We start from the raw sequence: 18,180 nt of genomic DNA, 5'->3' as shown, positions 1-18,180 counted from the left end.
TGAGAAATGGCATTTACTGAACAACCAGCTTGGAATAAATGAATGAAAATGTTTTTGAAGGCATTTATGATGAGAAATATATTTCACTGGAAAAACTGAAATACATAAGCCTATAGTCTTATGTCTAAAAAGTGAAAAACTAGCATAAAATTTAAATGTATGTTTTTTGCCATCCGTCTGATGAGAAATGGCATTTACTGAACAACCAGCTTGGAATAAATGAATGAAAATGTTTTTGAAGGCATTCATGATGAAAAATATATTTCACTGGAAAAACTGAAATACATAAGCCTATAGTCTTATGTCCGAAAAGTGAAAAACTAGCATAAAATTTAAATGTATGTTTTTTGCCATCCGTCTGATGAGAAATGGCATTTACTGAACAACCAGCTTGGAATAAATGAATGAAAATGTTTTTGAAGGCATTTATGATGAAAAATATATTTCACTGGAAAAACTGAAATACATAAGCCTATAGTCTTATGTCTAAAAAGTGAAAAACAAGCATAAAATTTAAATGTATGTTTTTTGCCATCCGTCTGATGAGAAATGGTATTTACTGAACAACCAACTTGGAATAAATGAATGAAAATGTTTTTGAAGGCATTCATTATGAAAAATATATTTCACTGGAAAAACTGAAATACATAAGCCTATAGTCTTATGTCAAAAGTGAAAAACAAGCGTAAAATTTAAATGTATGTTTTTTGCCATCCGTCTGATGAGAAATGGCATTTACTGAACAACCAGCTTGGAATAAATGCATGAAAATGTTTTTGAAGGCATTTATGGTGAAAAATATATTTCACTGGAAAAACTGAAATACATAAGCCTATAGTCTTATGTCCAAAAAGTGAAAAACATGCAAAAAAATGTAATATATGTTTTTTGCCATTGGTTTGATGCAAACTCATGTTTACTGAACACCCAGGTTGGAATTAATGAATGCAAATGTTTTTGAAGACATTTATTATGAAAAATATATTTCACTGGAAAAACTGAAATACATAAGCCTTATGTCCAAAATGTGAAGACATGCTAAAAATTTTAATTTGTGCTTTTTACCATCTGTTGGAAGACAGATCATGTTTACTGAAGATCCAGAGTGGAATGAATCAATGAAATTGTTTTTAAAGACATTTGCACACATCACAATATATAATACAAATTTTGCTGAAAAGAATGGAGAGAAAATATTTTTATTGACATGTTTCTTGATCAGTCTTGATCCCCACTTAGAGAAACTGAGGTGGCTCTTCAGAATGTCTGTGTTCATGTGTATATGTGTTTGCATGTCCAAATTGTATTTTGTGTGTGTGTGTGTGTGTGTATATATATATATATATGCATGTGTGTTTATGTGTGTATTTAAAATTTCCCTGTATGTGTCATTTCAGGAGAAGACCGTCCCCGGGAGAATGTGGTGGGCACAGCAGATGGTGCAGCAGTGGGTGGGGCAGGGGCGGAGTCAGGGGGCGGGAAACGAAGACTACGCTGCTGCCTGAGAATCACAGCTGTCCAGGCGCGCAAGGCCCTGTGGGGCGTGGCCATGATCGTGTGCGTGTGCTCGTCCTGGGCGGGCTCCACCCAGCTGGCCAAGCTCACCTTCAAGACGTACGACGCCCCCTTCACCCTCACCTGGTTCGCCACCTCGTGGAACTGTCTTTTCTTTCCCCTGTACTACGTGGGACACCTGTGCAAGAGCCCCGAGAGACAGACGCCCAGGCAGAGATTCCGGTAAGCGCTGCGTATCCTAGCCGTAGCTGCCCCGCGCTGCCGCTGCACGCCTCGCTCCCTGTGCCCTGCGGCAGGGGGAGGACCAGCGCATTAGCGCCTCACATATCCACAGGCCCTTTGTGCTCCCGCTGCTCCCCGCTGCTGTATCCTCTCCCCTCAGGAGGGTGCGGATTTATCAAAGAGACACCCCTTGTGGCTGGCTAAACCTCCCCTTCATCACGCCTGAACTGCGTGGGCAGCGGCTGTGGGGATACACATCCAGGCGCTTTGGAGATTTGCTTCCAAACATCTGGGCCTGTGTTCGCCACTCCCGCTACCCTCCCTCCTCTGTGTATTTAACTTACATGGGGATTTAAGTTTGGGGTTGAGAGTGGAAGTTTCTCAGAGCTGGTTATGGTAGTGCTGGCCTGAGCTGAGATGCCAGGGCGAAACAGGAGACTCTGAGGACTTCGGATTTAAAGGGTCCTGAAGGTCCGTCGGAGGACAGCATGTGAGAGCTGGACTTGGACCGGCAACCGTCTGGATTACCCATGCTGCACCACTGCACATTGCGGCCGTTTTTCCTCATCGATTCAGGAATAGGGCCAGGTTCAGTAATGAAATGAAGAGAAGCACTGACCTCATATTCATTGAGTTACTGGTGTGAAGCCACTTGTACTGTAAGAGATTGGCTCTTTGTATTTTAACAGCACCTCAGCTCATTGGACTCTACCAGAACAATATTTGGACATTTGAGAGTGCTCACTCTGCACTTTACCTAATGAAGGCCGAGTTCTCTGTAGCTGCGCTATAGCTAATGTGTTAGTGTCTACAACTGATGAAGTTTCATATCTGGCATACCCTTCATATCTCATGAGAACAGAGTCCAAATCTGAACAAGGCTTCATGTGGTCTAGTCCTTAAGTGTGCATATGTGTATGTGCATAGGTGCCCATGAATTAAGGATGTGGTTTGTATCTTAACAACATGATTATTTGTCTGTTTTGTGTGTGTGTTGGGTGGGGGTGTTTATGCCTTCGTGATTCCACTATATGATGAATTATATTAATTAAAGCATTTAATGTGCATGCTTTAACACTGCATTTCTGGCTCTGCATTTATTAAGCGGTGTATAATGTGTGTTCTGTTGAAGGGAGTGCTGCAGGTTCTTTGGGGACGACGGCCTGACGCCGAAGGTGTTCCTCAAAAAGGTGGCGCCCTTCGGCGTACTGTGGACGCTGACCAACTACCTGTACCTGCAGGCCCTGCGTAAGATCAACAGCACAGACGTGTCGGTGCTCTTCTGCTGCAACAAGGCCTTCGTCTTCCTGCTGTCCTGGATCGTGCTCCGGGACCGCTTCATGGGCGTCAGGGTGAGCGTGTCACACGGAAAGCAGGTGGAGGGCGAAATGATTTGTGCTTTGCTAAACCAGCCGATTTTGACATTTGAGTGTATTTGTGTGACATTGTGTGCATTTGTGTGCCGTTTGTGTACTGTTGCCCCATCACGCCTCTGAGGAGTGCATGATGACTTCTAAGAGTTGGCCACTTTGATGTGGCTCTTTTTATACTGGCTGTCACACCTACAACCTACAACATTAAGCAACATAAGGTGAGACGGCTGCACATCTAACAGTAGCCGGTGTTTTTTTTTCCTTTTATGGCCGGGGAGGATCCATGGGTTCTGACAATCAGGGCCACAGGATGAGGAGGTGGGAGACTTCCACAAATCGCTGAGCCTGAGTTTATTGACCGAGCCTGGAGTTCAGCTGTGCTGTCCCCTCTGCGCTTGAGAGGGTCTCCTGTTTTAGATGAATGACTTTCACAGAGCTGGAGGGCTTCTTTCTGTGGTGAGGGGAAAAAAAACCCATAAGAAACTCCATTAGCTGGATTAATGGCTTCAGCCATAGACTAATGAAAACAGTTTCATTAAGGAGGAGTGTCATTAGAAAGGCAGAAGCAAACTGGGGATACTGGGTGGGAGAAGCCCTCAGTCACACAGGACGTTTTAACACATAAAGGACAAGCGTACTGTGAAATGGTTGCTCAGACTCTGATATACTGTATGCCTCCTTGCAGGAAAGGGTAGTTTAACTATGCAAGATGCATGCGTTGTGATCTGTGGTAAAATGGGGGGGAAAAGCATGAGGTCCCGTTTGATCTGTAGGAAATTCTTGTACCAAAGAGGGGCTCGGTTCAGTATATCTGTGTTCCAGCATTATATAAGCAGCCTGTTAACACGGTTTCCCACAGAGGACTTGATAGTCACCCAACACAGCCTTTAATGTTTTATTCAAACTGAATTTCCTATAATGGCTGACTGGCGGTTTGGCAGTGATGCATTGCTGCTGTTCAGGGCAGGTGTGTTTCTGGGGCTTGCTATTGATTTTTGGTAATGCACTACTACACAGTAAGGGGATCTTATTAGATCCAGGACAGAGAGGGAGGAAGATTGAGATCAACATTAGGCATGCAAAATGCAGTGCTGCAATCCACATTTGGTGAGATTTCAATAAGGTCAAAACAGTGCTGAACGCTGCAACTTTACAATGTCACCTGTCATATGACCATGAGGGTGAGGAAGTAAATGTGGTAATGACAAGCCATTTGGGACCGGCAGTACCGCATCTGTAATCTGGAGGCCACAGTCTGCCGCATGTTGTTGCATGGGGGAACATGACTGGAAGCAGATGACGGTCAGAGGTTCCGGTCTCAGGCTGTGCGCACACTGACCTGCCGGTGAGCCCCTGCCCCGTGCAGCGCTCCACAGCAGGGCCTGTATTTAAAGCCCCTTCGGTCTGCGGGCTCCGTCATTGGCCGCCATTAATGATTGATGTCCGCCGGGGGGCCGTGCTCGCAGCAAACGGAATCCCGCGCAGGAGATCTGAGGAGAAAGGAGAGGTGGGGAGTGGAGGAGAGGAGAGGAGAGATGAGAGGAAGGGGGTGCAGAGGACAGTTGGGGAGAGAGGAGCAGGGTGGGGGGAGGCAGTAGGATTAACAGTTCTGCTGACATGCGAGATATTCAGAGCTGACATCTCCCTTCACACCTGCTGTCTAACTCCACTCTGGGATTGCTAGGTCCCTTTCATCTCTGTGGTTATTACTCTGAAGACTCCCTCCCTGTCTTCTTTTGTCTTCCTTTCTCTTGTTCTTCTCTCTCTGTCTCTTTCTTCTCCCTTCATTCCTTCTCTCTGTGATTAAAACTTGACTAATTTACTCATCCACCCCCTCTGGCCCATTTCTCTCTCTTGCTCTCGCTCTCACTCTTCCTCGCCCTGCCCTGCTGTCTGTAACAATGCAGGGGAACTGGGATAAAGATTTAGATATAGTTTTAGAGAGGGGAAGTTAAACCATCCCTCCAAACTATTAATGTGCCCTTTTTCCATATGGTAGAAAAGCCCTGTTACTGTTGTGACTCCTGTGCTTGGAAGACCTGTAGGAGTGTGGGAGGGGTATGGGAGGGTATGAGAGGGGTATGGGGGGGTGATAGGAGGGTTCAATCAAACCAGGCCCAAGCTCACTGTGGTTCATTGAGTTCCAAGCTTAAATAAATGACAAAAAAAAATGAAGCAAAATAACTTGAAACATCAAATGTTTACTTGTTTTTCACTGTAAATGAGAAAGCCGTTGTTTGTCCTTTTGTGGAGGCCCTGCATAATAAGAGTGCTATATTCAAACTCCAGAGATTTCCCAACAGTACTTTAATGTCTATCATAACCATCATCATCGATTGCAATTATACTGTATTGTTTCTTCCTTTTGTGGAAGAACTGATTGTGATATGTTGAGACAGAAAATTACTTTGTTTCTAAGCAATAACAGTAGTCTCAAGGTTACCATCTTGTGGTGGCATCATGAAAGTGCGAGAGAAGATCGGCTTCACGCTGCTCTCCCTCCCTTCTGACCTTGAGATACTGTTGGCAGGACAGCATGAAACGAAATACATGGGAATCATTGATTGGTCTGGAAAGCACCGGGCCTCTCGAAAATGAGAGGCACACCGTTGACTGACGCAGCGGGGCGGAGATTGCTCAGGGTTCCTCCGGGGTCTTGGCAGAGAAACACACAAAGGCCCATTCGTCTTCCTGACACCTCTGTAAAGCACTGCTAATCCACTCAGGCCCTGCTTCCATCTTCCTGTCCATCATCTGGACATGTGCACACCCCGACCGATGCCCTTCTCCCTCGCTCAGACCTGCCCTCGCAAAAGGGGAGGGCACCTGTTGGCCCCCCTGGCAGTCAGCTGAGTGTGGGCCCTGTGTTAGAAATGCTCCAGGCACCAAGCTTAAACAGGAGATATGAGAAACACACTGTGCACTGAGAACAGTTATCATGAAGCTGTGGATGATATCAGAACTGTATAATCACTGTGTGTGTGTGTGTATGAGAGAGAGTGTGGGTGTGTGTGTGTGTGTGTGTGTGTGTGAGAGAGAGAGACGGAGAGAGAGTGTGTGTGCGTGTTTGTCTGTGTCTGCGTGTGAGAGAGAAAGAGAGAGAGCTAGAGGGTAAGAAAAGTCAAAGGAAAAAGATAAAAAATAAGAGTGAGTAAGAGAGTGCGTAAAGATGCATGAAGAAGGTGGCTCATGCTCCCAGCCATCAGTAGGATTGTGCTTTCAGCAGCACGTGACGATTGATGGGGAGGCAATGAGCACCATGGCAATTACTGGTTCCTAGGCTACTGCTCTTCCCTGATTCCTACTTCATTTAAGCACACGCTGAGCTTCCATCTTCATCTGGATACTTCTAAACTGAGCACTCACATGTTAACTGTGGATTTTCCTTCTAGATTTGAAGTAATAAATGAGTTTAATGATAAAATAGCTCAAAATAATTATTCACCATTCACCATTATTCAGTATTATTCACCCTCATTCACCTTCAAGTATTCATATTGAACCCTATTTTTGAAGTTCAGTGTCTACAGGATTTAAATACATGTAGATAACCTTAATCAAAATATCATTCACCTTTTTATAGGTTCTCAATAGTATTTTTGATTATTTCTATTAATACTATTGAGAACCTATTTTGAGTAAGGTTATCTACATGGATTTAAATCCTGTAGACACTGAAGCCAACTTCAAAAATAGGGTTCAATATGAATGCTTGAAGGAGAATGAGGGTGGATAATACTGAATACAAATGCTGTGGCCATTTGGGGCCAAGGTTGAGTATCCCTGCAGGCACTGCAGCCTTCTAGAACCTAGGGTGGATTAGCCTTGCCAGTATTGCAGCTCTGCAGGGGGACTGGAATTGGGTTACGTGTATGTGATAGAAATTACATGTGAGCAACATCTGTTGTTCCTCACACAGATTGTGGCAGCCATCTTGGCCATCGCTGGCATCGTGATGATGACGTACGCCGACGGGTTCCACAGCCATTCTGTCATTGGCATCACGCTGGTGGTGGCTTCTGCATCCACATCAGCACTGTACAAGGTGAGGGAGACTCTCCACAGCAACAGCATCACATACCAAGCACTGCACCTAGCACTGTAGCATTTAAAAATGGCTAATACATTTATTTCTCAATCATTTGCTGGAGTGCTTCACCAAAAGCAATGCCAAACTAAAACCAAGTAACATCAGGTTAAATAGGTTAATAACCCTCAAACAATACACAGTATTTACATCATCCTTTGCTTCAATTTTAATTTTTTAAATAGCTCTTGATACCACCTTCCTTAGTCTCTGTCTACATCCATTCATACTGGTCCACCTTTATTAAGTGCTGTTGTCTTAACTACTGTAGTACAGAAGTATTTCAAAGCGCTTGAACGTGGCAGTTCATTTGACTTTCTGAATAACGTTTATAGCAGTGGTTCCCAAACCTCTCCTGGGGTACCCCCAGCTGGATCCAGGCATTTGATGTGTTCCACCCGGAGCACACCTGACACAACTGATCAAGGGCTTGATTAGTTGCATCGGGGGGGCTTGAGCAGGAGTACATCAAACACTTGGATCTGGCAGGGGGTACGCCCCAGGAGAGGTTTGGGAACCACTGCTATAGACATTATTCAAAAAGTCAAATGAACTGCCACGTTCAAGCACTTTTAAATACTTCTGGGGAATCTGGGAATCACTGAACTATAGTATTGAGCAGATGCAGTGTATTCTAGCCTGGGTGTTGCTTAATGTCTTTTGTGATAAGCAGGGAGCAAAGGCCTGGTGTCAGACAGATAATACAGACTTGGCACCTCACTGTCATTCTGCCATTCAGTCTGGTCCTCAGGGATGAATGTTGAATAGTTGGACAATTGGCTGACAATCCTTTTACTGTTGTAAATTGATCGGAGGATGCGTGCTCTGAACTGCTCCTCTTGAAAACCGCCTGGACGATGGACTTACTGGATTGTTCACCTCGAAAAAAAAACAATTTGGATGGTGGGCTGACAGATTAACTACTCTTCAGAACTGATTGAATGATGGGCTGGGACTGAACTGCTGCTCTTCTAAACTGATTCCCCTCGCAGGTCCTTTTCAAGCTGGTCCTAGGCAGTGCCAAATTTGGCGAGGCAGCGCTGTTCTTGACTCTCATTGGGGGTGCTAATTTCGTCTTCATCAGCTTTGTGCCAGTTATCCTCTACTTTACACGCGTGGAGTACTTTGATTCGCCAGAAAACATCCCCTGGGGATGCATGTGCGGTGTGGCCGTCCTCCTATTGGGTGAGTAAAGAGGCGGGGCCAAAATAACCCAATATTCAAGTGCCGCTGACATATACCTAGGGTCACTGTATGAAAACATTGTCAGTCTTCCAATAATAAGTACTCTGTCCCATAGTTATCACTGAACTTGTGAATCTAATGTATAGGAGATTAGTGCCTTTGGGAGTAGTGGATGACTATTTTTAAACGAGCTCCAGGAAAATTAGATGTTTAATTAGATGTACAAAGCGTCTCATGTGTCCCGAGTCAGTGGCCCTGACACAGCTTGTACTGCTTTAGAAACACTTGGCACGTACAGCTGAAAGCTTTCCCACAGCATTGTTTTCTCACAGGTCACACTAAATGCATTTTAATGAAGACCTAAGCATAATTCATGTGACACTGATACAAACAAGCGCTGCAATATTTTATCATAATTTAAAAGCAACACCAATAGATAATGCGTGACGTGTCTAATAAAACTTAACATGTTGCTAAGGATGATATTTGTTGACTGGTAACAGTACATACAAATGCAGGTGTTCATGCTATTATTGTAAAAGTAACAGTCATTTTAACATTAACCTCTTGATTGTAATTTTTTATTTTGTATTTGTATGTATTTGTTTATTACTATACCTGTACTTGTTTCACATATATTTTATATAATTAATATCTGGTCAACTGTATTACCTGTTGCAGCCTGTTTAGTACTCACACCTGAGTCCTGGTCATTGTCAAATAATTGAAAAATAATAGGCAGGTAAACATAAAAAGAATCTTGAAGAAGATTCACCCAGGTATTTGGGAGTTAGACATTTTTTCCCACAAGTGTTCTTCTGAAATGTTTTTAAATTAAAATTTTCTTAAAATGTTTTTGTTTTTTTCTCCGCTCACCAGCGTTCAACATTCTGGTAAACTTCGGAATCGCAATAACCTACCCCACCTTGATTTCCCTGGGCATTGTCCTCAGCGTCCCTGTTAATGCCAGTAAGCTATCCTCTCTTTCTCAGCACCTTTCACCGATCTCTGAAATAGACAAGGGCAATGAAGTGCATTCTGGGATGCGCTTCTGATTTTTGTTAAGAATGTGCTGCCAATATCACGAAAATGGGTCATGTGTTGGTTTCAGTTCATGAATGTCATGGGTTTATTTGCACTATCCCATGATGTAAATTAACAATGCAGCTTGTTACATTGTGGTATAGTTCAAATAAATCACATTGTGCATTGTGTTGATTAGGCAAACCAATTTCAAATGAATATCTACAAGTATAGCACTGCACTTGCTTGTGTGCAAAGCAGCCACCAAGGCAAATATTGTTTTGTCTGACAAAGGGACTTAATTTGACAGATTTCTTTTTTGATCAAACACTAAATATCTTGTCTGTTAATGCAACAAGGGTGCACATTTACCCAGACCATTGATAGGGAAAAAAAGCAAAGCATCAAGTTAGCTGCGGTCTTATATTGTGAAGTGGCATACATCCAAACTATTTGGAATGGAGATGTGCTGAGTTTGAGACGTGGGTGTTCTCTTGCAGTGGTGGATCTGTATACCTGTGAGATCGATTTTAACACGGTTCGCCTCATCGCCGTCTTCATAATCTGCCTGGGCTTCCTGATGCTTCTGCTTCCGGAGGACTGGGACCAGGGCCTGATCCAGCTGGCCACCAAGCTGCGCAAGAGGGAGCAACCAGCAGAGAGCGCCGGAGAGGCGGGGACCAGCTCGGGGCTCAATTGGAGCCGGAGAACCCGGACCTCCATGTCCACGTTTGCCCACTGACTCCCCCCTCCCCCTATTCTACTCCCAGCCCACTAACCTGCCCCCCCCGGCCAAATTCTGAGCCACACCTAAACACCTCCACCGCCACCACGCCCCAGCCAGATCTGCCTCTTTTGCATTGCTCCTGTCCTACAAGAACATGATAGCGTTCATTCATTCGCTCATTTCAATGTCACTCACTGAGCCAGTCAAACAACCAGCCAATCAGTCCGTTAAACAATCTGATAAAGACTAGAACTATTTATTTCTCTACCAAAATGAAGCAAAAAAGCACAGCTATCATCCTAAAATCATTGCAACCTTTTTTATTTCCTCTTTTACATTTTATACACAGCAGATCTATCTCATGTCCCTTAGAGGCCTGCTGTTTTATTGTCAATGAGCTTTCATTTACTGATTTTGTTTTCAAACCACCTTCCAAAGTCTTCTATTTACGATGCCTTCCTGCGAGTTATTTCATTTCCTTATTATTTCTGAAGACTGCACTCTGCACTTGAACCAGGAATCACTGCTCGCATTACATTACAAAGAGGGATTCCAGGCTTCTGCAACAAGTGGAGATTTTAAAAGAGAAGAAGTTTGTTGGGCCTGTAGAGAATGTTCTTACCTGCCAGATCCAAAGAAGATTGCCTATGTCTGAGAATAATTTATCCCCATTAATGTAATTTGGTCATCAAAAAATATATATATAATAGCAAGTAAAAGCCTTCAATGCACTGGTCCACATGGTACATGCCATCCCAGGCCCAGCGAAGCACTGAAACTGGTACAAACTGAGGGCCAATGTCTGATGAGGATCACTGAGTGGCAGCTCACCTTCTTCTGGGAAATCGGGCCGCCCGTTGCCGTGGAGATTTACCCTGCTGAGACATTTTCACAGCAGGCCGAGCAGTCGCACCGATGATTCCCCTGAGGGGGTGACAGGTCGACGCCAATTTCGTGCCATCTCAAGGAAATCAGAATCCATCAAAGATGGATGCCTTGGCTCAAAATTCTCCCTGGGTGGAACTCAATAGATTTCAGTCCTTCTTCGTATCCTTCCAGATTTGGAGTTCGACCGCCCCTTTGGGTAGCTCTGCGCAGATGCTGATGAGGGCGTATGGTCGAATCGCATTCGATAACCAGTTTGCGAGGACAACAAATTTGATACAGTAATAAAAGATGATCAGAACCAAGATAAATCTCCCTCTAACATGAAGCGGTGACACGACTGAGGAGAATCACTGTGGCCACTTTCGGTTTTTTTCTTTCATATTGTTGCAAACTTTGAACAGGTTTCACAGAACATAGCTGTCCATGACCATCTGACCCCGGGACAGCGCTCCACCGGGAAACAGAATCTGTTCACCTCTCTGTGAGACTAGGGATAATAATATCCGTGCTCCACCCCCTCCTGCATTGGACAGCGATGTTGGGGGGCCACTTATTTATACAAGCAAAACTAATATAATGAAAATGCCCCCATCGTAGAGCCTGAACAGTTTTATCACTGTGATGACACTGCACTGGTCACTGATGTAGCACTGTGCAATAGTAAGGGTGGTGCCGGGAGACTCCCAAAGAACTTCAGGGGTGGGGAGGCGGGGGGGGGGGCACATCCTACTGTCTACAGGGTGGAGTTTGTCTCACGGTGCCTGTGCTTCTTAAAGCAGAAGAGGAAGCCAGGCTGCGTCCGCCATTTTGTGAATGTATGACCATTGCCACATACTTTTCGCTTTCTGTCTGTGGATGAAACACGATGCCACAGCTTTAGATCACTGCACTTCTCCAGGCCTCACTTCAAAAGTTTTTTTTTATATACAATTGATAATTTTTTGCTGGTTTTTAATGGACAGGTAGTGGAGTTGAAGGACAGAGCATGTGAAAATGACCGGACAAAACTGAGCAATTCATTTTTTGCTGCCTTTCTTTTTGCTTTTGCAATAGAATACACCAACGCTGTTTCCCATTGTCATTTTTTACAATGGCAATAAAATATTGAATTGTATTCCTCTGGAATTATTGCTAGAAGTAACTGTAAACCTTTGTAAGGAATGATGATTTTTACACTGAAATGTAACATGAAGGTTATCACGATTGAAGAAATGTATGTACTGTGTGAATAAATGATTCAAGTTCATTATATCTCCTGTTTGTTGAATTAGAACAGTATATTACATTATTGTGTTTGGAATTCAGAGGGTTTATTTTTATTTGAATGTATTCATAAAAGTAAAGCAAATCAAATAAATCAAGGATCATTTTGAAGATACTGTTTACATGGATTAAAGACATAGTGGACTACAACTAAAAAGATTAACATTAAACCCATCCAGTGAATAACTGCCAAAAAACCGAATAATACACTGAAGAGATTTTCATTTTAAATGAGTACAGTATGCGTACAGTATTACTGTTATTACTGTAAATGAGTACAGTAATAAGGATTAATGTGTGAGCACTGAACATCATTAAAGACCAGTTTAAAAACATCTGTAGGTAATTATGCTTCTGTTCCGTCAGGAATTTTAAAAAGCTGATGTATATATTTATTCCTATATATAAACAGGTCCAATGCTTCGTAATGGTTTTTCATATAGTACAGAAATATACTAAATAGTGTGCTCAGGATTATTTGTCATTCCACAGGGAGGAATTATGCTATCTTGTTTGATATGTGAAACATTTGAACCTTTTTTTTTAAAGAAGAAATATAAAGCATGGGTCGGTCTTCTGCAAAAGGTTATAATGCTTGACAGCAGTGGTGCAACAGAGGTGTGGTAAATAAATGAGGAGAGACAATGCAATTGAATAAAGGCAGTTTGTGGCTATTGAAAACGCTGAGAGCAGTTCACACAGAGGCCACGTAAGGACAAACAGCCAGCAGAGAAACAGTGACTGACACAGCCCTGATCTCAGTGCTATATAAATATCAGAGACCCTTAAACATTTTGTAGAGATTTGTCATTTGTAATTAATATTTAGCCAATATTTATGTCATAAATTATGTCTTAAATTATTTATTATTAAAAATGTCACAAATGATTCATTATTATTAGCTTTATACTTAAAATATTTGTTTTCCAATGCAGTGCCTTAAAGGGTTTGGTTGATTGGCCAGGCTGAGTGGGGGTGTGTGAAGTTGGGCACAAAATACTGTGGATAAGGAGGTATAATATCATCAAACTGCTAGTTTATGGTCACATTTTTTTTAAATGGTCATCATTAAATAGCCTCTAAGCGTTTAAGCGATTCTTAATTTTGAAGGTTGCAATAATTCTCAAACATAACATAGCTGACATTGAAGTTTAATCCTGAACAGTTTTACTACTGCGCTTTCTGCCGTAAGTTTCTCCCGCTCGCATTTGTAGTCCCATCCAAATGCTGCAACGTCCTCCGTCAGCCTCGGAGAGCAGCACGCTCTTCGCAGCATTTTACAGCTGAGCCGCACAGTCGTAGCACCAAAGGAGCAAACTTCACTCAGCAGCTGACGCAGCATCAAAAAGACGAGCCGTTCCTATGCGTGATGAAGCAAGAGAAATTGAAAAGGAACCCCAACCTCCCTGGATGATGACTCATCACCCACCAGGTCCCGCAGTCATAGCAGGACAAGGATTTTGATTCCAGACCACGAGTACATCACTGGACAAAAAGATTAATGCTTTAGCTATAAGAAGAATGCACCACAACAGGAGTATAAAGATGTATAAAAAAATATGTATTATCATTATTGCTTATCTGATTGTAGTTGCAGATCATAAATATAATAATCAACTTTATCATAAAATATGACATGATACAATGGTTGACTTGAAAGTCCACTAGAATAGTACCTAGTATGATGTATAAAGAAAAGGTTGAATTACAAAACATATAAAAAATACCTTAAACAGAACAGGCAATAATAATAATAATAATATCCCAGTCTTGTGTTCATGTCCCACATGGTTTCAGTCCGCAGCATGTTCCACCTTGACAGTAATCTGGCCAAAAAAGAAAGTTGCTTGCCTGTCCTTGGTAGCTGCTGAGAAAGGGAGTCTATCCCCCTCTTGGGGCTTGGAGGGGACCTGCAGCCTGTCCACATTCCTCCCCCTGCCCCCATTTTGCCATACAGAGGAAGAGGAGGAGGAGGAGGAGGAGGAACTGCCAGGAAGGAAGATTCCGCTCAGAGGCTCCTTGCACACTTCGGTGCAGTTTGAGTCCACAGAGAAGACAGAGGAGCGGTTGGTCCTGTCTGAGGGGGCGTTGTTGGAGCTAAACTGGGGGAGGTGATTGGTTGCCGTGACGGAGCAAGGCTCGTGGTTTCCGTGCTCCCCCTCGTCCGCCCCATCTCCTCCTCTCCCGACGGCAGTTCTCAGCCAGGCCCGCAGCTTGCGCCTCAAGCTCTTGAGCGCCCCCTGGAAGCGCTTGCTGAGCAGCGCGTACAGCAGCGGGTTGATGTCGGAGTTGAGCAGAAGGAGCCAGTAGGCGAAGGTGATGACGTCGGGCGGGATCACGCTGGACGGGCGGGACAGGGCCGTCTCCACGGCCTGCACCAGCATCACGCCCACGAACGGCGTCCAGCACAGGAAGAAGGCGGCGATGACCACGAGCAGCCGCACCACGCCATGGTGCTGCTGGGAGCCCTGCTGATGGTGGTGCTGAGGGCCGCTGGCCTGCAGCTGCGTGAGAAGCGAGCGCAGTCGCCTGCCGCCGGTGTTGAGTGTGCCCGTCACGCTGCACGACTGGTCAGGGAGGACAGGACCGGGGTGGCTCCTGTCCAGGTGGGCTTCCGGAACAATCCTCCCGCTCAGGTAGTAGACCAGCCGGGAGGAGGTGGGCGTGTCCCAGAAAGGGTGAGGCTGGAGGTGGGCGGGGTTAGGGCCGGGCGCGCCGGAGCCAGCCGGCAGCCCCCTGCTGCGCTGCAGGTGGTCCTCCAGGTCGTGGATCCTCCGGGCGTGACCCCGGGCGACCTTCACGATCCGCACGTAGCAGAAGAGGATGACCGCCGCGGGCAGCAGGAAGCACAGGACGGACATGAACACAGTGTAGCTGGGACTGCTGGACCATTTGAAGGTGCAGATGTACATGGGGCCCACGTAGTCCATCTCGCTCCAGCCCAGGAGAGGGGGGCAGCTGGTCACCATGGCCTGGAGCCAGATCCACAGCACCGCCGCGCCCTTGCGGCACAGCGTGCACTGCGAGCTGTACCGCAGGCAGTCGATGATGGAGCGGTAGCGGTCCAGGGCGATGGCGGCCAGCGTCAGCACGGAGGCCGTGCAGTACACCGAGGAGGTGTAGCCGACGTACAGACACAGGTCCTGCAGGGAGACGACGGAAAAGGCGAGGTCGAATAATAAAAATACACAAACGCCCTGCATTACTCCATTAACGAGCTCAACAAAGGAAGGGATTCAGGATCATTCTGGCTGCAGTAGAAAAAACATCCATGCTGTGATGCGGTGCAACAGAAAGCTCCTATCAATCACAGTCTGACAACAAGAGCCCAGCCCTTTCTCCTGGTGACTGTCTTTACCAGCCGAGCAGCCTGAGAGCCACTTTCCACTTCAAGACCAAATGAAAATGTACATAACAACATATAACAACGTTTCAGAAAGCTGTATAAATGCATATTCTGTAAAACAAAATTAACATCGTGTATATAGCTCAGGATAAAAGTGTCAGCCAACACTGTAATGCTACATGTTACATGAAATGTAGCCTTCAATGTTTAGCCGAATCCTCTAATGGAAGCAGAACATTATGAATTAAGGAGCAAGAAATAACATATGAATTGTTCAAAATGAATGTCACGCATTATAATAACGATTACATGCTACTGACCGCACAGCTGACCCAGGCGTCATTCATGACCGATACAGCCACAAAGGGCATGACCCCAATGCCCACGAGCAAGTCGCTGATGGCCAGATTGATGATGAGGACTGACGTCACCGAATGAAATGTCTTCGTTGCCGCCACTATCAGGATCACCAGAATGTTACCTGGGGGGCACACACATTCATTAAAAGCATCAGTTAAAGTGTTTAGATCGATATCATCAAAAACAGAGATTTAAAAATACCCACAGCATACATCAGACTCCAATGTAAATACTATATACATTTTACAAACCCATTTCTTACTCAGAGATGTCTAAATTAAATATACAATTATATAAATACATCTGCAATGTAGTTATTTGTAATGTTTCACATTAAGTAGCAAGTTTATAAAGATAATTTTCATCATTCCTTGCTGTGATTTTTCAGTAAGATGTGACCTACATATCTGTAGAACCTGTAACTGTAGATTAATGTGAAGGGACTGTTATGGAATTTAAAAAATACATTATTTAATAGTTTGTAAACATATACCGGGAAAGCTGCAAAAGCTGTACGTTTGTACAATAAATTTAAACTGTTAGAAACTTCAATTTCAAATATAAAATAATTCCAAACAACAAATCTGAAAATTAGGTACAGCCCTAAAAGGTACAAGTACACTGACTCAACAACATATTTCCTGTTCTGCAACTATGAGATCTATAATTATCAAATAATAAATTATTATTATTTGATAATTATAGATTATTACAAATTATTAATTATTTGTTTTATTATAATAAAAATACGAACATGATATAACAATAAAAGTGTTTGCTATACCAAGATTTTTACAAAAAAAGTATTTTACTTTAAAATCACAGAGCCATCTATGCAGTATCAACATTCACTGAACAGGTTGCAGTAGCAAACTTCAACTTTTCACGTGCAAACCGACACACCTGTCACCGCGCCCAAACACATCAGCACGATCAATACTTCCAAGAACAGCTTGGTTCGAGGTAAGGCATGTAACATTTTCACCGTGGAGTTGGCTGCAGCCAGTCGCAGTTCAGCAATAAGAGAGTCACTAGAGTCCGACCGTCCATTGAGCTGATCCATCGAAGCTGAAAATAACTGCAAATTTCCCAAGGTCGTAGCGATGACACCCCAAACCTGGACGGTCCTGGTCCAGAATTCGGACAGCTGGACTTAAACTTGCTTTACACTTGTCCTCCCCCTTGTTCCTTCAGTTGGCTCGTCTTCGGTTATGCCACCTGCCCGTCGCTACTCTCCCGGCAAAGCGGGGTGTGGCGTGGCGCACGCACTGTGCCAGTGCATCACCGCGTTTGCACTGCCCGGCGTTTTGGCTGGACGGAAAATCAAACACTCCTTTTCATATTTTTTTTTTCCTGGAAAAAAAACCCCTGAGCAAATACCCGCAGCAAAATAATACATTTAACGACTTTGATCCTCAGTCCCCTCTGCAGCACCGAGACTGATAATGAAAGCGATAAAGTACACATTGCATATTTAAACAGTGATGAAATTCCCATTTGTTTATTAAAATGGTCGACCGCAGAAATATGTTCCTCACGCACAGCAAATGTAGTTATTAGTTGCCTTATATTTTAAGTAGTCCTTGCTTAAATATGGCTGTTACCAATTGCACAGCTTGTCCAAAGTGCGCAAAACCTGTTATTTCAGTACATAGATCAATCCCTAACGTCAATGTGGTTTTAATTCTACAGCAGCTTGTGTCGTAGCAAATGTATTATTGTATGCATTTATGATTATCTCGATAATGTATGTAAAAATAGAAATGTTCAGTGACAGTGCTTCGAAAGCCAATATTTTAATAATTTGTGTGAGAAACGTATTTAATTAAAAAGTTAATGTTTATATAATTTTTTCATTAAAAACTTATTTTATGTATTAACAAGATAACGATCACAATTATACAGCGCACGTTCGTCTTTTCGCCCTTCGCGTGCAGAACAAAAAAAAAAAAAAGAATTTAAGGAAAACCATCATCGTAAATGAGGACGATTTTCTGCGACTCGAAAGTGGCAATTACTGCAGCAATTTCTCCCTGCAGTCCCTCTGTTCTCTCTCCTCCTTCCTTTGTTCAAAGGGCCCAGAACATAAACTGTGTAATAACCTTCTTGCAGGATTTAAGACTGCGGAAAATCTTTGCAATCAACAGAAAAGTTGCTCCCTGTGGTTTTCCAGCATTTTTTCTTGTCTTTG

At 43.7% G+C, this 18,180-nt stretch overlaps 2 protein-coding genes across 3 annotated transcripts in view; one reads left to right on the top strand and one right to left on the bottom strand.

Moving 5' to 3' along the window:
- Positions 1 to 12,646, top strand: part of slc35f3b (solute carrier family 35 member F3b) — a 51,190-nt gene extending 38,544 nt beyond the window's left edge. Inside the window, exons 3-8 of one of the 2 annotated variants that reach the window (XM_064317703.1) lie at positions 1,398 to 1,737; positions 2,870 to 3,089; positions 7,030 to 7,155; positions 8,190 to 8,382; positions 9,262 to 9,351; positions 9,906 to 12,646. In XM_064317703.1, the coding sequence (XP_064173773.1) occupies positions 1,398 to 1,737; positions 2,870 to 3,089; positions 7,030 to 7,155; positions 8,190 to 8,382; positions 9,262 to 9,351; positions 9,906 to 10,147 (1,211 nt within the window). In that variant the 3' untranslated portion in view covers positions 10,148 to 12,646. The remainder of the gene's footprint in view (positions 1 to 1,397; positions 1,738 to 2,869; positions 3,090 to 7,029; positions 7,156 to 8,189; positions 8,383 to 9,261; positions 9,352 to 9,905) is intronic. The other variant, XM_064317704.1, reaches the window with a different exon arrangement.
- Positions 12,647 to 13,496: 850 nt separating this feature from the next.
- On the bottom strand, positions 13,497 to 18,143 carry LOC135244715 (octopamine receptor 1). Its single transcript, XM_064317221.1, has 3 exons — positions 16,893 to 18,143; positions 15,950 to 16,110; positions 13,497 to 15,426 (listed from the first exon to the last, which is right to left on the bottom strand). The coding sequence occupies exons 1-3, from the start codon at positions 17,050 to 17,052 to the stop codon at positions 14,077 to 14,079; spliced, it is 1,671 nt and encodes a 556-aa protein (XP_064173291.1). The 5' UTR covers positions 17,053 to 18,143; the 3' UTR covers positions 13,497 to 14,076.
- Positions 18,144 to 18,180: the final 37 nt, after the last annotated feature.

Source organism: Anguilla rostrata, chromosome 18 (assembly GCF_018555375.3).
Source record: "Anguilla rostrata isolate EN2019 chromosome 18, ASM1855537v3, whole genome shotgun sequence".
In the NCBI taxonomy this organism is placed as follows: domain Eukaryota; kingdom Metazoa; phylum Chordata; class Actinopteri; order Anguilliformes; family Anguillidae; genus Anguilla; species Anguilla rostrata.
This window is presented reverse-complemented; position numbering and strand designations above follow the sequence as displayed.

Bases quoted from the DNA above. Each gene is read 5' to 3' on its own strand.
- LOC135244715 (XM_064317221.1), bottom strand. From the start codon at position 17,052: ATGGATCAGCTCAATGGACGGTCGGACTCTAGTGACTCTCTTATTGCT. The intron at 16,111-16,892 runs GTGTGTCGGTTT...TGTGCCCCCCAG, and splicing joins GTGTTTGGGCGCGGTGACAG to GTAACATTCTGGTGATCCTG. The intron at 15,427-15,949 runs GTCAGTAGCATG...GTCTCCCTGCAG, and splicing joins ACGCCTGGGTCAGCTGTGCG to GACCTGTGTCTGTACGTCGG.